This window comes from Lampris incognitus, chromosome 10 (assembly GCF_029633865.1).
Source record: "Lampris incognitus isolate fLamInc1 chromosome 10, fLamInc1.hap2, whole genome shotgun sequence".
Taxonomy (NCBI): Eukaryota; Metazoa; Chordata; class Actinopteri; order Lampriformes; family Lampridae; genus Lampris; species Lampris incognitus.
The window spans coordinates 22,665,280-22,684,070 of NC_079220.1; the positions used below are offsets into that span (position 1 = coordinate 22,665,280).

Below are 18,791 nucleotides of genomic sequence, written 5' to 3' on the forward strand. Positions count from 1 at the left end.
CTTGTTACAAAGACATTCCCTCGCCAGGATGGAAAGGTCAGGAAGATTGAGCTCAAGGTCACAAAATATGGATCTACAAAGACCTTCCTGAGGCCTGTCTCCGAGACAGTCCTACTCATGCCTGCTGAGGATATGGCCTGAGTTAGTTTGTGTTCTCCGGACATGCTCCTCATGTTAGTTTAAGATAGTGGTATAGTAAGTATACCAGGCGGGGAGTGTGACATTACTTTATTAGAATGTGAGAAGAGTACTTTTATTTTGAAGTTTATTTGCTCCCTCTAGCCTTCCTCACGTGACTTTAATTCAGGAAATAGTTTGCTGCCTGGTAGTCATGGTAGCAGTACAGTCCAGCTTTCCATGCGGAGTTTCATATGTTTGCCCAGCTTCTGTGTTTATTGCTTCTATCTACGTTTGTGCCTTGGAGAGCATCGTCTGTAAGTTCAGTTGCGACATTATTTAAGTGATTGACGATGTCCGTTATAAGAACTTCGTTGTATTCATGTTAATATGAAAATAGCTATGTGTAACGTTAGCTTCTTCCATTTTCTATTAGCTAGTTAGCCAGCCAGGCTTTCGGTTGCTAGTTAGATGTGTCAGCTCCATGGTAGAAATGTCACGTTATTCTGTCTGTCCATATTCCGCCTATATTATAGCATACTGATCTATGTTATATGTACATTATTTACAATTAGTTCATAAGTCATGTGTGATTTCGTAATTCCTAGGTTACGTACAGTTATTTACATGTGTTATATAGTTATGTCATAGACATGTGTTAACATTTTATAATTTATGCAATGTTTATTGAAACATTCTTTCTCTGTATTGCCCCCCTATGCAGTTTTACAAAAAAGGTTTGAATTCTCAAAGTTCTTCAGTAAAGTTCATCAACTTGGACCGGGACTCTGTATTTCTTTGGGATTCTTCGTGTTGGCTATCTGTCGGCCTGTTTATACATGGACACAAACACGTAGGACAGAATAATAATTGTAAACGTTTGTTTATATTTATTTAATGTTGATAATTTCAAAGACTACGCAAGTAGTGACTGAAGGTGGTTTTTTTAATACAACAAATTTACATCAACACTTGATGGATTGGTTACACTTTTATTAGTGATTAATTTTCATAGATTACAAAGGATTTTTAATTCAGATGTCTGAAACTGGAGAAGTCATGATTTTGTATGTGAATATGGAATTCATGAGATGCTATGAGACTTGTATTTTTGTTAGATTATTTTGATAAAAAAAGAAAAAGAAAGAAAGAAACCAAATGATCAGATTGTAAACAAAAATGTTTAAGAAAGACGGAACAGCCTGATTGATGCAAACACTGTCTCCTGTCTCTCTACTTTTATCTGTTTAAAACGGAGATTATATTCTGTCTCCACGGGTAACAGCCGGTACCTGTAACAATAGCAATATTTCACTACAACCTTTCTAAAGGGCAACTTAATTGTACTAGCACATGGAGAAGACCAGTAACTACTGTGACCATTGTGCCTTATCCTCTTCATATATGGTTCATTCACATGCCGGAATCGTTTATCCAGTATGTTACCAATCTACTTGTTTTGACAAAAGAAATAACTGTTACCCCAGATTTCCAGTAGGAACAACAGATGCATGTAATCACACCCTGTGCGCTTATACTATGGGAGTCGTTACAATTCCAGATAGTTATTGGCTGTGCGGGCACACAGTGTACAAGTTTACCTAAGAACTGGGCAGGCATCTGCGCACCAATTATGTTAACTATGCCAATTTACATGTACAGTCTGACCAAGATCCATCAGGCGGTGCGAGTGAAATGATCGGCTGCATATACAGCCGACACATCGGTTCCAGAAGTGCACAAAATTATAGGAGGAGCAGAACATTTCTTTGCATTTGTAATAGCATCTGTAGGTGTGTCCACAGCTTTTCGCTGGCTAAATTCCATACATTATAAGATAATACTGTTAATTAATTCAACTATTCTAACAGAAGAAGCAATCAAACAAGAATTAACTTCAGTACCCCTAATGGTCCTTCAAAATCACATGGTACTAGATGCAATGAATGCTGCTCAGGGAGGTGTATGTGCTATGGTAGGGGATTCATGTTGTACTTTTATTCCTGCTAACAATGAAGATTCAGGAAATTTGTCTTTAGCCATACAAGCTATGAAAGACCTGCGTAATGATTTGACAGCAGAACAAACCGACCCTACAAACCCATTTGCTTGGTTAGAAGGTAAACTGGGCTTTTGGGGTTTTGAGCTAATGAAAATATTGACACTTGTGGTAACTGTGAGTTTGATACTCTGTTGCTGTCTGACATGTGTAATGCCTATTCGTCATAAGATGATTACCAATATGGTATCCGGACAGTATGTCTCCTTGTCAATGAATACTATATTACCCGATTGGAGACCGCCTTATTTTAATGAGGAATATGTGTACTGATATTTACATTGAGTAATTACATTCCTACTCGAGAAGTTATTTTCTGTGTGATTGTAATAGCTGTTTTGTGCAATCGCTCTACCAGGGGTTCATGAGGTGAATTTTTTCTACACTAATGTAGTTTTGTTTTTGTTTTTTTGACCTCACTAAAGGCACACATTTTAACTAGTGTATTTTTCCTTATTTTGTGAGCATTGCTATACACAAAAGGGGGGAATGTAATGGAAAAATGCCTTTTAATGTTTCTTATATCATTCGTTTTGCAGTTCACATGTTATAGCCCTGAGTGTTTTACTATGTTATTCATTCTTTGTGATTTACTGACTGAACACAGTATAGATTGTTGTTCATTCCTTAGTTAATAACTCTGAATGTTTTCACTGTGTTGTTAAACATGTGCTCCTGTCGATCTCCTCATGTTTTTTGTAAACATGTCTATGTCTCCAGCACGGTATACATTTCCCCATGTAAACATATTCTTCCCGTTGACCTCCTCATGACCAAATCGAGGTCATGAGGTCAAAGGTGATCAAGCAAACCTGTCATTCGCTACCTCAACAGACACACATGAACACGCACACGCATACGCACACACACACACACACACACACACACACACACGCACACACACACACACACACACACACACACACACACAAACACACAAACACGCATACACTCTCTCTCTCACTGGCATAAATGCGTCTCTCCCATCCTGATCGGTGAGAGTTGCAAGGCATTGCTACTTGAATGCATGACTTGGAGCAGCTCCCCTATTCTGCAGAATAAATGTCAATTGATTTAGTAGCCACTGTGTTATAGGTTGATTTTAAGACTCGTCTCACTCTTTGCTTGATAAGGGAAACATCGACAACAGACGTCATCCGTAACATTGCTCCATCCGTACACGCTGCACATCTTGGATATGTAGTTAACCTCTGCAACAATGCAGAAGTTAACTACAATGTCTTCAGCAGCTTCTAAAATCTTGCCTTTAGACACCCATACTGGTACACACAATAAGATATAAATACAAAAGATCATCACAACTTAATAAATATATATAAGAAAATAGGGGACATTCAAGAAACATAATAAATAGCATAATAAATAGTTAACAATAATAATGTACTTGCAAGGCTGCCATGACAGAGGGAGCGTTGGAGAACTGCAGTGAACAAATGTGCTTTACCCAAAGCCGTCACAGTCTTTTACAGGGCAGGTAGTGACTTGCAGCACTTAATCTGAGAAAGCTATTATGCCTGCACGTTTTCGTTTTTTTTTTTTTTATTTTATGTAAGCTTCACACATTAAAGCAGAACTGCCTGGCAAAAACCACGTCTTCACTGTTATGCGTCAAAACACAATTTTCACAGATTATCCTGCTTTCTTTAAACTGCCGATCTGTCAGTTACAAGATCACTGCTTTTAACCGACATATAACAAACATCGACTTGTGTGTCAATGCGATTGTTCTGCTCCAGTCATGTGAATAAATTCACAACGGGGCTCATCCAGGCTCTCGAGACAAGACAGTAGACTTACAGGAGACTCCTCTGTTGGACTCACTGAACCAGACATACAGTAGAACAGTGACTGCTAAAGGTGTCCCTCACACTTGCATCGATGCTTAAGTAATCCTTCCAAAACATTTTCTGCGCCTGTGCACCAGACAGAGGACTTAACATCCTGTGTTCCCACCAGGCTCGATGAAAGCAATGAGGGTACAATTTGAAAAAAGGTGTCCTTACAACTCGTCCATGGAGTGTGCAAAATATTGTTGACTATGCTTGTGAGCGCAATTCATATATGTAAGTTGCTTAGTTTTAATCTTTGACCACAGATCAGCTAAGCTTACATTGTTTGAACAGATGTCTGGGGACTCATACACAAGGAGGGGGTTTAAAAGTGCCTCTTCTTATTTCAAATGGTAAGGGCCTGATAACAGAGGGAGATGTGAAAGCCATTTGAGAGTCATGGGAAGCGATCCCGAGAGGGTCCTGGCAGAAGGTGAGGTAACCTCTTGGGGACAGTAAACAAGCTCTGTTATCCAGCGAGAAGTTTACCCAGCAGGAGTTCACCAGGGCAAGTTGTCTCCTCCAAGACAGGATGATGAAGAGGCTCTTAAGTGTGCACCATTGTAACTACCCTCTATCCATGTCAAAAGAGACTGAGTACAAATCATTGTGATCAAAGCAATGGGCGTTGTTCTATGGTATAAAGATGGTGTGCCTTGTGATCGGGGCACACACAAGCGTCTGAGCTTGTGCGTCTGTTTATTGAACATATATATTAAAATCGTGTGACAATACTGTAAGAGATTTTTGTCTCGTTCCTCATTTAATGTCAGAGTAGAATTAGATAACTGCCACGACAATGCTAAAAAAAAAAGAAAAAAAAAGAAAGAAATTAAACTCACCAAACAACTGACATTAACTTGTTTGTGTCCCATATGGAGTGGTGATGGCCAACCGCCCGTGGAGGCGAGTTGTATTGTATCGGAGACCACCGATGAAAGTTCTTGTTCCTTTTTTTTTTCTGTCACACAGAGTTCAGGGACTTTTTCACTGAGCTGCAGTAATTGGTTGGCTTCTGTTTAAATTTCTTTGGAATGATGGAATAAACTCCAGCATACATCTCCAAAAAAAAAAAAAAAAAAAGATCCCCCAACTCACAAAGATTTGTTCAAACCTTTTTGTCCTCCAGGCCTGGAGGGACTGGTTTGTCTAAACCACACCCACGGTCCCCATGGTCCTTCACTTCCAAGGGTCAGTGGTCCTTTATGCAGTCCAGCCAGGGTGGACAAGTTAAAAAGTTGACTTGAATGGCCTAGACTTTTGAGATGGTGTGTATGAGTATAAAGTATAAATATATATGAGTATAAATATATATAAAAAATTCCACTCCTCATTTGTTGAGCATTTTTATCAACACCATTGACGGTTTCTGAAAAAAACCCCCGCTATAACGCTATATATATTTATCAGTGTGTGTAAACATGTGTGTGCTTGTGAGCAGGCAAGCAGGCAGTCCGAGGAGGCCTTGGTGTGGTTATTTTTGGGGCAGAAAAGAGAAGATCAAGCTCCTCTTGTTCTCAAGATGAGGTTTGGTGTTTCCACAGGGGTTAACTAATTTACTCCTTGTCCTTTCCTTGGCCTCTGGTTTGGCACGAAGTATTTCATAGCCTCCTTCATGCGCCTGGCCTGTAGGTAGTAGCAAGGTTTCTCAAGCTGCGGACCATATCGTGGCAGAAGGAACGCAACTGGATCAGAGTCAGGTGAGTGGCCACTTGCAGCTGGTAGTCTCCATTAATACGAGAAGCCAAGTCTGTAGTCTCGTACCGCTCCACGCTTCCCAACCGGCCCTGTTCCTGCATCTAAGGGGTATATACACACACACACACACACACACACACACACACACATACACACACACACACACACACACACACACACACACACACACACACACACACACACACACACACACACACACACATACACACACACACACACACACACACACACACACACACACACATTGCCCAATACACCATACAACGTAGTTATAGTTTCAAATGTAGATTACATAACAACATTAAAATGTAAAATATTAACAACAAGATAGCAAAAAAAGGAGAAAATGGAAAACAGAACAGTACGTGAACATTCTGACATAGCAGTATTGGGTATCCATCTTTTGACTAAACCGGATAGGTGCTGATTATAACAGAGCTCAGATAGTGTTCAATACATTTAGTGGACTCAAGAACACATAAAGGCCTTTCTCATCTTTGACCAAGACTTTCTGAAGTTAATATATGAGTAGTCAGTCATTCCCACAGTATTAACAGAATGTGGTTAATCCCCTTTCCACTCCACCGTAATACCACCACCTTGCTCACGTTCAAACAGGATGGTCGAGATACTTGTTTTTATTAGGTAGAGCTGGCACTCTTCCAAGAAAATCAAGTAGTGGATTGTCTTGGTGTTCTACTTCTGTATTTAGTTTTTCACGTACAAATGCCTTCGAGGAAATAAAAAAAAAATGTTGTTGGCTTTTGTCATGAAACCATCAACATGATGCGTAACAGCGACTTGTGATGCGCTTGTCCTACCTTGTTGATCTGTGACAGCAGGTCTCGTAGATCCGCCTTGAGGTCGGTCAGACCTGTCACTTTGCCCTCCAAGTCTCCCAGTAGGTCGTGGTGAAGCTGGACACCCACAGACAGACGGCTCACACATTGCTCCTGCAGGGGGCATCAGTTATAGAAAGAAGAGCTTATTAATACAGAGATACCTTATGGTGGAGGAGGCTAGGACAATTCAAAGGGCCTGACTCAAAGGTGGCCTTAAGGGATAAATCGTTCTTTTTACAGTCTGGGTCTCATGCCCCATAAGACTTCATTGTAAAACTGTGTCTACTGCTGGTCCTGTGTCCAAAATCTACACAATGAAGCTGTTGAGTACAATAACATTATCGCCAATATGAACGATGGCAAAAACTATGAAAATAAGACCCACACTGTAATTGTGCTACTGGATCCTAGATGAATGGCGTCTTTTATTTTGACACGGAAGGACGTTTAGTTTGGCGGTTGTCGTACATAGGCCACGAAGAAAAAAAATGGAGTCATTGCTTGGGTGTGGTGAGCTGCTAACAAGTGGTTGGGCCTGAAGAGCCAGGCCACAAAGCAGGCAAAGTGGGAGGCACTACCCTCAAATGAAAAACCCAGAGTGCTTGTGCTTAATGTCAAAGACCATGAGTATGCCTTTAAAGACCTCTGTTTGTCAGATCAGGAAGATGTGATATTCTCTGACATGACACTCAACAGGTTAGTGGTGTTTAGAGACAAAGATTCTGGACTTCTTATCTGTGGATGCAGGATCCAGTTCTTCAGCGAAGAAAAAACTGCAATGCCCATTCTCCCACATGAAGCGTGGATATCTAAACTTCTAGCTAGAGAGGCTCACAGTGCGAATCATGAGGTAGTGGCAGGAACACTCTTGAGGATGAGAAGAAAAGCCTGGGTAGTTAAAGGTCGAAGAATAGCCAAAAATGTAGTAGATGGCTGTGTGACATGTAGGAAAGGAAGAGCAAATTGTTGTCAACAGATAATGAGTGACCTCCCACCAGAGCAGGCAGGACCAGCAGCTCCATTTGAGTTCACCACCATGGACCTGTTTGGGCCCTATGAAGTAGAAGATGAGGTGAGGAAGCGAGTAAGGCTAAAAGTCTGGGGAGTTATATTCAGCTGCATGGCATCCAGGGCCATGAACGCTGATATTGAAAGAACAGTCACATCTCAGGTACACGCTCACTTGACTAACAACAATCTGTTTGAACAATTCCAGTCTGGTTTTCGCTCCATGGACAGTACGGAGACAGCATTGGTGAAAATCACTAATGATCTTTTGATGGTAGCCGACTCTGGGCTCTTAACCATACTTGTCCTCCTTGATCTGAGTGCAGCCTTTGATGCCATCTCACACAACATCCTCCTAGAAAGATTAGCTTCCATTGGAATGACTGGCACCCCCATGACTGGTTTAGATCATATTTCTCTGGTCGCACTCAGTTTGTCCAACTTAAAAATTTGAGATCTCAGTCCTTTCCTTTTACTACCGGTGTTCCCCAGGGCTCTGTATGGGGACCCCGCCTATTTATTATTTACTTACTACCTCTTGGCCACATTTTCAGGAAATTTGGCATTCAATTTCATTGCTACGCGGATGACACCCAGCTTTATCTATCCACCAAACCTACCTCCACTCTTTCACCCACTTCCCTTTCTGACTGCTTACTAGAAATTAAATCGTGGTTTTCATACCTCTTCCTCAAACTTAATAGTGATAAAACTGAGGTCCTTTTAGTTGGCACTAAATCTACTTTGGCCGAAACTGATAGTTTTTCTCTTACTATTGACAATTCTATAGTTCCCCCATCACCTCAGGTTAAGAGTCGGGGTGTCATCCTGGACAGCACATTATATATTTTGAAGCCCACATCAACAATGTTACTCAGTCTGCATGCTTCCACCTACGCAATATTAATCATCTTCGGCCATCACTTACACCTAAAAGCACAGCCATACTCACTCACACCCTGGTTGCATCCTGTATTGACTACAGTAATTTTATCCTCTTTGGCCTTCCCGTCAAGTGTCTTCACAAGCTTCAATTGGTCCAGAATTCAGCTGCCCGTATTATTACCAGACCTCCTTCCATAGATCATATCACTCCTATTCTTCAGCAACTCCATTGGATTCCTGTTATATACCATATTGACTTCAAGATCCTGCTCCTCACCTTTAAGGCCCATGGTAACTTAGCTCCTTCATATCTTTCCGAACTCTTTCATATCTGCACGTCCTCCCGCACTCTCAGATCCTCTTCTGCTCTCCAACTCACTACACCATCAGCCCGCTTGACTACCATGGGGACTAGAGCCTTCAGTCATTCTGCCCCCCGCCTATGGAACTCTTTCCCACAAGAAATTTGCAACATTGACTCTCTTTAAACCTTCAAGTCCCATCTCAAAACATACCTTTTCAAACTGGCATATTCAGTCTGATCCATGCTTCACTGAGTTTTGTGCAGGTGTTGATTTTATACTTATCTGTTGTGTTAACTTTTTATTGTCTACCCTGCTTTGTTTTGATTTTATGCTGTCTGATACAGTACTGCTTGTTTTTTTTAATGTATTCTGTAAGGTGTTGTTGAGTGTTTTGAAAGGTGCCCACAAATAAAAGGCATTATTATTATTATTATTATTATATTGTTGGTGACCTTTCAGCAGAGGGATTTCTGCTTACCTACCAAAGGTTTACATCATTGAGAGGGGACCTAGGAGACTTCCAATTCGAGGGTTACCCCTACAAGAGGTTGAGAGCCATCCAATCAGAGGTAAACAAGTTTTGGAGGAAGTGGTGTCAGTTGACAGGTCCGAACCTGTTTATCAGAAGCAAGTGGCACACGAGAGAGAGAGGAATCTTGCTGTAGTGGATGTTGTGTGGCTAGCAGATCAGAATTCCTTGAGAGGTCAGTTCCAGATGGCCAAGGTGATCAGTGTAAATACTGACAAGAAAGGCATTGTGAGAGACGTCAATGTCCGAAAATTTCCCTGCTACCCAGTTATGATTAAGAAACCAGCTCATGAGGGAACCATGAGTGGGAGTGCCAGAAGTGGGAAGAAGCCCATCAACAAGATTCCTGCCACAATTCTTCACAGAGACGTCAGGCATCTGGTTGTCCTGCCTGCAGTCGAGGAGCAACAAAACTAGACTAAGCAGTTTCAGGGAAATAGTGATGTGAGCTCCTTGGGTTCAGTAACCAGGAGCTCAAGTGGGAGGTGTGCTACCGGATCCTAAATGAATGGCAGCTTTTATTTTGACACAGAAGGAAGTTAAGTTTGGCGGTTGTTGTGAATAGGCCATGAAGAAGAAGAAAAAATCATCACGAAGAAGAAAAAAGATTAAAAGGCGCTCACAACGGGAGAGACGGAGCGCGTGGTGTGAGCTGCAGATGCGTGCTATCTTAAAGCCAACTAGTCACAATTAAACCAAAATTGGAGTGGGGAGAGCTTCATCTTGCTGGCCGTCTACAGGGATGCCACTGGTGGGCTAATATATCCTTTTTTTTGTCATTAGAATTAATTGCTGGTTAACGTTATTGTTATAATTCATTGCTAGTTAACATTCTGGTATTAGGCTAATATTAAAATGGCTAGCTAATCACTCAGGTTGCCTTGCTGTGTAGTTTATCGCATGTGTAGTTCAGTTAGCTTGAAGTTAGCCATGTTCTGTGTAATTAAGTTCAATGTGTACGGTTATTGGTCGATTTAATTTGGTAAAGGATGTAGAATATGAGTGAAATTCATTTTGTTCATACTCTTAAAAAGAATGATTAAGTAAAAAAATAGGTTTATTTTTCTGTACTTGTGGAAAGGAATTAGCAGTAATGGCAGCATTTTTCCCTCTTTTTGTATTGTAAAGGTTTTCAACCTAACAACGCAATCATCAAAAAGCTTTAAAGTTGAAATAATTCAATTAAAACAAGACTAAAGAAGATTGCTGTTTGAGTTGTGCCATCAATTCCCTGTGGTTGGCTAAGGCCTTGTTCAAGTTTGGGCAGGAGCTGAAGCAAATTCCTCTAAATAACATGACAGTTGAAAACCATCAGCGTTACACTTGAAAAACCTTCGGCATTTCAGTTGATGATCAAAAGGTAGCTGTTGATACTCATCAGTGCAGCAACAGGACAAGAAGATCAAAGGCTTCAGAAAAGAGAAGAAAAGAGAAGAAACATCTCACAGATCAAGATGGTAGATGAAGTTCTTGGCAAAACATTGGATCAGCTAAGAAAGGAGAGAATGGCTGCAAAGAGCTGCTTCACGTGGCAGGCCAACTACCTCAGTAAGAAAGCAAGCACTTTAACTGAATCAGAGCTCAGAAAAGAATTTGTGAAGTTCTCTGCCAATGTGCGGAGGGTCATTGAAGCTAATGATGATTTCAGAACTGGGCTATTGTTAGAGGTTGAAGCCAATGCTGAATATGGTGAAGAGGCATTGCTAGAGAGGGAGCAGGAGACAAACCTTGAGAAGGTCACCTGTGACTGTAAGAAAAGGTTTGATGAGGTAAAGGAGATTGTTCAAGCTAACCTCTGGACTAGGTATGGGCTAGATGAGCTGGCAGCGGCATTTGGAGAAGCTGAAAAGGTCTGTGAACATGCTTACAAAATAGTTGTAGAACGCGTTAACTGTGAAGGCTATGAAGTTCATCTAACTGTACTGGAAAAATTGATCATGGAAGCATCTAAAGCTCTGTCAGTCTGGTTTTCAACCTAACAACGCAATCATCAAAAAGCTTGAAAGTTGAAATAATTCAATTAAAACAAGACTAAAGAAGATTGCTGTTTGAGTTGTGCCATAAATTCCTTGTGGTTGGCTAAGGCCTTTTTCAAGTTTGGGCAAGAGCTAAAGTCCCCTAAATAACTTAACAGTAAAGAAACGGAATTGTCCTTTAAAGATGCAAACTTTTATAGCTTTTATATCTTAGTAGTCTTTGTCTTGAATCTCTTAATTTTTACAAAACAATTTGTTCCAGATTTTGCTACAAATAACAAGACTGTAGGATAAAATCTTCAACTGCCAACACCATAAAACCTGGAATCACATAATTCTAGAACATGTTTATTCCTACAACGCCGCTGGTTTATCATAAAAAATGAGCGATCAGGGTGTCTGGGTAGCATAGCAGTGGTCTATTCTGTTGCTAACCAACACGGGGATCGGCGGTTCGAATCCCCGTGTTACCTCCGGCTTGGTTGGGTGTCCCTACAGACACAATTGGCCGTATCTGCAGGTGGGAAGCCAGAGGTGGGTATGTGTCCTGGTCGCTGCACTAGCGCCTCCTCTGTTCGGGGGGGGGGGGGGGGCTCAAGGGAATAGCGTGATCCTCACACGCGCTACGTGCCCCTGGCGAACCGCCTCACTGTCAGGTGAAAACAAGTGGCTCGCGACTCCACATGTATCGGAGGAGGCATGTGGTAGACTGCAGCCCTTCCCGGATCGGCAGAGGGGGTGGAGCAGAGATTGGGACAGCTCGGAAAAATAGGGTATTTGGCCAAGTACAATTGGGATAAAAAGGGGGGGGAATTCCCCCCCACCCCAAAAAAACAAAACACGATCAACAAAACAACATGGAGGCAGTTTAGAGGCATCACACTTCATTCAGATATGATGAAATCAAAGTAAGATGTCAGAAATCAAAGGCAACAAAGGAAAGAAAGAGAATACACGAGTTAAACAGTCCACACAAGCTGCCACTGCAACACAAATGCGATTAGCATTAATTGACAGTTGTATTATTTTGTTAAAAAAAATAAAAATGAAAGCATGTGAATGGATTCTTTTGTTACTTCACAATTCCTGCAATATTCACCGAAACAAGTGAGAAACAGTGCAAAGCATCCGTTTTGATTATACAGTTTGAGATATGACTGATTCATTATAGTGATAAGAAAAACCACTCTTCCAAATGAATTCTGTGGTTACAGAACCAGAAACCACCAAGAGCCAGCTCAGAGACCATAGCAGAGGAGGAGGTGGACGTTAAAGCCAGCACTGTTGTCAGTGACTTCAATGAAGAGTAATAAACTTGAGTAAGAAAAAGGGAAAGTTACAAAGTGAGAAAGATATCTATTTTAGGAGAAAGTATGAGAATAGTGTTCCACAGAAAAAACCATGAGCTGATAAAATGGGGGCGGGGGGGTAAGAAAATGTGAAAATGGAAAAAGATTGAGACATTTACATTACAGATTTGTAAAGCTCACTAGAATGCATTCAGCATTAAATGTGCTGTATCCATTAAGTGTGACTTGACTTTGGTTTGACTGACCTCATATGAGACTAGTCAGCTAGGGTTTCTTTTGAGGTTATGGATCTTGTGGTGAGATTTTTTCTTTGCCCCTTTGCATTTTTGATGGAAAAAGCACAGACTGGTGGTTTACATCTATCTCTATACATATCCTATAACAGGGATTGTTTTTAGCTTTTCTCTTCAATGTTTTATCCCTCTGCAACTAAATAAAACTAAACTAAAATTAAAAAAAGAAAAGAAGCGAAGACAAACAAGATAAAATAATGTAATATGATAAGCTAAGTCAAGATGTGCTAGGGCATAGTTAGGGGATAGTTGAGATAGCAAGCTATGCAAGAGCCCATACTAGACATGCAGTCCTGTTTCCACATTCAGACACTGACCAGTGTGAAGCGTTCAGACAGCTGTTTGAGAACGGGTGCAGGAGGGATGCCCAGAGATGTGGCCATGATCTGCAGATTGGTCGGCTGGCTGGTGGAGTTGAAGGTCAGACCCTATAGGGACAACAGGGGGATGTCGGTTGGAAACTGGTCACAAATAAATAAGATTTCAGCTCTCTGTCTCTCTAACCCAGCCACTGAGGATGCACAAGCCAGTGCATCCTTAGTGCCGGTCCCAAGCCCGGACAAATGGGGAGGGTTGCGTCAGGAAGGGCATCCGGCGTAAAATCTTTGCCAAATCAAATATGCGGATCATAAATTACAGAGGTATAAAGTTGATCAGCCACAGCATGAAGATTTGGGAAAGAGTAATAGAAGCTAGGTTAAGAGGAGAGGTGACGATCAGCGAGCAGCAGTATGGTTTCATGCCACAAAAGAGCACCACAGATGCGATGTTTGCTTTGAGAATGTTGATTGAGAAGTATAGAGAAGGCCAGAAAGAGTTGCATTGTGTCTTTGTAGATTTAGAGAAAGCTTATGACAGAGTGCCGAGAGAGGAGGTGTGGTATTGTATGAGGAAGTCAGGAGTTGCAGAGAAGTATGTAGGAGTGGTGCAGGATACGTATGAGGGAAGTGTGACAATGGTGAGGTGTGCGGTTGGAATGACAGATGGGTTCAAGGTGGAGGTGGGATTACATCAAGGATCGGCTCTGAGCCCTTTCTTGTTTGCAATGGTGATGGACAGGTTGACGGACAAGATCAGGCAGGAGTCTCCATGGACGATGATGTTTGCGGATGACATTGTGATCTGTAGCGAGAGTAGGGTGCAGGTTGAGGAGAGCCTGGAGAGGTGGAGGTATGCACTGGAGAGAAGAGGAATGAAAGTCAGTAGGAGCAAGACGGAATACCTATGCGTGAATGAGAGAGAGGACAGTGGAATGGTCAGGATGCAAGGAGTGGAGGTGACAAAGGCATTTGAGTTTAAATACTTGGGGTCAACTGTCCAAAGTAACGGGGAGTGCAGTAGAGAGGTGAAAAAGAGAGTGTAGGCAGGTTGGAGTGGGTGGAGAAGTGTGTCAGGAGTGGTTTGCGACAGAAGGGTATCAGCAAGAGTTAAAGGGAAAGTTTACAAGATGGTTGTGAGACCAGCTATGTTATATGGTTTGGAGACAGTGGCACTGACGAAAAGACAGGAGGTGGAGCTGGAGGTGGCAGAGTTGAAGAGGCTAAGATTTTCACTGGGAGTAACGAAGAAGGACAGGATTAGGAACGATTATATTAGAGGGACCGCTCAGGTTGGACGGTTTGGAGACAAAGCAAGAGAGGCAAGATTGAGATGGCTTGGACATGTGTGGAGGAGAGATGCTGGGTATATTGGGAGAAGGATGCTGAATATGGAGCTGCCAGGGAAGAGGAGAAGAGGAAGGCCAAAGAGGAGGTTTATGGATGTGGTGAGGGAAGACATGCAGGTGGCTGGTGTGACAGAGGAAGACGCAGAAGACAGGAAGAAATGGAAACGGATGATCCGCTGTGGCGACCCCTAACGGGAGCAGCCGAAAGTAGTAGTAGTAGTAGCTCTCTGTCTCTCTCTAACGCTGAAACAGGGTAGACATTCAAAATTCCTGCACTCCAACAGAATGTGCATGCATGTGTCTGGACTTGTAGTCTTACAAAACACACTTTTACTTTCAGTCCAGTGGAACTCAATAGCCCTCTTGGACTTAAGGTACTTATGATTCGATGGGACATCACAGGACAAATTACACAGGACAAATTATACGGCCCTCCGAGTTTTTACAGCCCAGGCATGCTGCAGTACAAGCACACTCAGAAGAGAAAGATAGACTATTTAAAACTTGTCTGTGAATGTTCTCATTCATCCAGGTCATGGTTATCCAAAGGAGTTGAATCAAGTGCAACTGGACTTGGTATATATCCGTGAAGACGTTTCACCTCTCATCCAAGAGGCTTCCTCAGTTCATGCCTTTCTGACTAGACGAAGCTAGTCTGACTCATCACCAGCCAGTCAGACTAGCTTTGTCTAGTCAGAAAGGCATGAACTGAGGAAGCCTCTTGGATGAGAGGTGAAACGTCTTCACGGATATATACCAAGTCCAGTTGCACTTGATTCAAATCCTTTGGATAGACTATTTAAAAGAAAACAGTTCAACTCATCAAGAGGGAGAGAGCATATATATATATATATATATATATATATATATATATATATATATATATATATATATATATATATATATGTGTGTGTATATATATGTATGTATGTGTATATATATATATGATAGCATCCATGGGGAGCTATTCCATGGTGTTCAACCACTGTGAGCTCTTTGGGACTCTCTATTAGTGAACTCTCTGTCTGAAACAAGTATACTGGACTGATTTTCTTGTAAGGTCTTCTCACTCTCATGACTTTCAGGTCTCTTGATACAAAGGCTAATGCTAAATAACCAGATCTGAGTTTCTAACGTTTTCTCCCACTGTAAAAAAGTTTATTGACATCTGTAATGTTTTGCAAAGACGGAGGTAAAACAGGCCCATATTGACCGAGAAAGACACAAAATTTTTGTTTTCCATTTAAAACTCAAATTCTTCAATTATTTCTGTAAAGAAATACTTAAATTTTATGACCAAATAAATCACAGGTTGGGTCTTTATGTCTGACACCAGAGGAGGGTGTTTTTAATTTGGTTTGCTCTCTTTTTAACAGAGGGATGGCCGTTAGGGGCATAAATGAAGCAGACTGGCATGTGTCAAGTAAACATAGGCCTAATTGTTTGCTATTTTCTATTAAACAAATCTAATTTTGCGTCAGACTGGTGGGATTTGCCACAGAACATCATAACTACCAGAAAGTAATAGTAGCCTCAATAGTCTGTGTCTTTCGGCATCCTGTTGGGTATGAAATCTGATTTCTCATATAATTCCTGCACTATTTTTGGCAGCTTGCCCCAGTAACCAGGAAGTAGATCCTCCTTGAGCGGAGCTGTAGTTGGCTTAACTAGAAGGACTTTTTTCCAGAGAAGTGGACCTTTTACTTCCAAGCACAGGACCCTGTATGCAAAGCAAGCCTTTGGCTGCAAATACACTGTCCCATATAGCTACCAAAACTTGTAATTTAGTGGAGGGATCACCAAATAATAGATATATTTCAGTCTTAAAAACATCATATGGCAGTGACTAATGAGATTATTTTGTTCTGAAGGTAGCTGCTCCCTGGTTCCTTTGGATATACTTGATTAAACGTTTTGGCAAGAGCTCTATGGCCCATGCTGCCATTTGCCTAAGTCATTACAAATGGTTATATAACACATCGGGCATGATCCACACATGGATAAGAACCTGTGAATCATTAACCGATACACTTTGACCCTGTTCCTGCTGGTTTTCACTCCAGCTGTAATTTAACCAGTCTGGATCAATTCATCAAGCTCTTGGTAAGCAGGTAATTAGTAAGATCAGATGTGTTAGATTGAGGTTGGAGTGAAAACTGGCAGGATTGTGCAGGGTTGGTGACCACTGGTATAGGCCTACACCTGACTGGGGCAAAATATTAAACACTTCCCTGGTGAAAACTATAATAGGGAGAAAATAAAACCTGAACTCTAGACAATTGAATACAATTATACCAGTATGAAAGCCAAGTAAAATTGGTTAAGACCAGAGTTGACTTGAAGGCAGATGTGATGGGTGACGGTAAATATATGTATGTAATAGTATTATATTACCACGGTGTGGATTGTGGCTCCATGTACAACAGGTAAGTCCCGCAGAATCTTCTCCACCAAAGTTTTGCTCTGCTGTACCATCTGGCTCAACTCTGCCTCAGAGCTCCGGTCCAGGACAGGTCTGGTCCGGACCAACACGGCAAGGAAGCACTGCAGAAGGACAGCTGGAAAGAGGGAACAAGGGATTTGGTAACACTTTACAATACTATACACAATATCCTGAGTAGTTACCAGGGAATGAGTCGTGAATAAATCAGGAACTGTTAGTTAATAACAAGTAGTTCCTGAATAACTCTCGATCAAGTACTGTATGGCAGATAATGATGTTACTCAATAACATACTGTTAGATGCCATGTTATTGATTAGTTCATGATGTTACTCAAGAACATACTGTTAGATGCCGTGTTATTGATTAGTTCTGGGATATCTGTGAATCTGCATAGTAAACACTCACTTGGGAATCACCCCTGATTCGCTCTGACAATGGCATGTAACCAGTGCCTTCATTATTACCTCTATATTAGTTACCACGTGTGCCCCTTCTAGTAAAGTAGCGCATCATTCCTCGAAAGCACTGAGTATAATGCACTGCTTTACTTGAGGGGACCCAAACGTAGTTATTAATGTGGATGTAATAAGGAAGTTCTGATTTGATATTTGTTACATGCCATTTCACTATGCAGATTCACAGATATCCAGATACCGGTTCACTAACTTGGCAGCCATCAGTCTGTTCTTCACTGGGATCAGGGTTACTTGAACAAGTTGTTAACTAGTTGTTAACTAACAGTGTGTTCCTGATTTATTCGCCACCGGTTCCTCGATAATCAGGATTTAGCGCACAGTACTGTCAAATTATACCGGGGATTTAAGCAAAATACAAAAAAAAAACAAAAAAAAACAATCACATAGCTGTTTCTAATAAAACAAATCAATTTATAATCGATCTGACGGGTCAGCGACGCACACGTGCATTCGCGCACATCGGTCACGCGTAAAAACGCGCTGGAGACGTCGCGTAGATGGCGTGTCTGTCAGCCGGACCGAGATAGAGAGCGTTGAAGATGATGAGGGGAAAGAAAGAGAAAGAATTAAATACGTTTTTGGAGGCTTTTCGCTCTAGTCCTTCACACACCCCCTGTTAGTAGGCCACAGCTGCTGCTGGGATCGCCGCCCAAATCTCTGTATACCGATAGGCTATTTCGGGTTCTTGCGCTTACACTGTGCTCTAAACATAAAAAGTCGCACCGGACGGAATGTCATCTGCGTCGAGATTAACCGTAACACTGATTAAACTTTTAAGCAGCCTTTCGCAAATAGATAAAGAGATATGCGATTCACTTACTATGGAGAGGGTTCATTCCTTGTCAGGGCGGTTTCTGGATTGCAGCGGTATCTTCGCCAAAGATGGAAAGTGGAGTTTTCTCTCCCATTTGCACTCGGATTGAAGTATTTATGTCCATATGCACCTCATGTGGGATTTTCCATATGAGCTACATCCGGCTGTGTAGGTCGGAGACGATCAGCTGAGCAGTGGTGAATGACTCTCCCGACAATTCCCGAAGGTGACTGAGCGGCATGCGTGTGCGTCAGGTTTGCGCGCACTGGGACTCCGGATTTCAAAGGCACGTCTGTACAGTGGATGTGTGCAGCCCGAGCTGATGAAATCAAGTCCAGTCAAGTCAAGTCAAGTTCAATTGTATAGCCCAAATTCACCAGGTAGTCCCGAAGGGCTTTACAATGAGTAGCTACAACATACCACAATGATACGATGGGACATCACAGGACAAATTACACAAGAAAAAAATGTACAGCATGCCGGGTCATAACAGCCTAG

At 41.7% G+C, this 18,791-nt stretch overlaps 1 protein-coding gene across 1 annotated transcript; it reads right to left on the reverse strand.

Moving 5' to 3' along the window:
* Positions 1 to 5,449: 5,449 nt before the first annotated feature.
* On the reverse strand, positions 5,450 to 18,346 carry LOC130120092 (uncharacterized). Its single transcript, XM_056288710.1, has 5 exons — positions 18,300 to 18,346; positions 16,954 to 17,117; positions 13,211 to 13,321; positions 6,567 to 6,698; positions 5,450 to 5,825 (listed from the first exon to the last, which is right to left on the reverse strand). Exons 1-5 carry the CDS (start codon positions 18,313 to 18,315, stop codon positions 5,640 to 5,642), a joined length of 609 nt encoding a protein of 202 aa, XP_056144685.1. The 5' UTR covers positions 18,316 to 18,346; the 3' UTR covers positions 5,450 to 5,639.
* Positions 18,347 to 18,791: the final 445 nt, after the last annotated feature.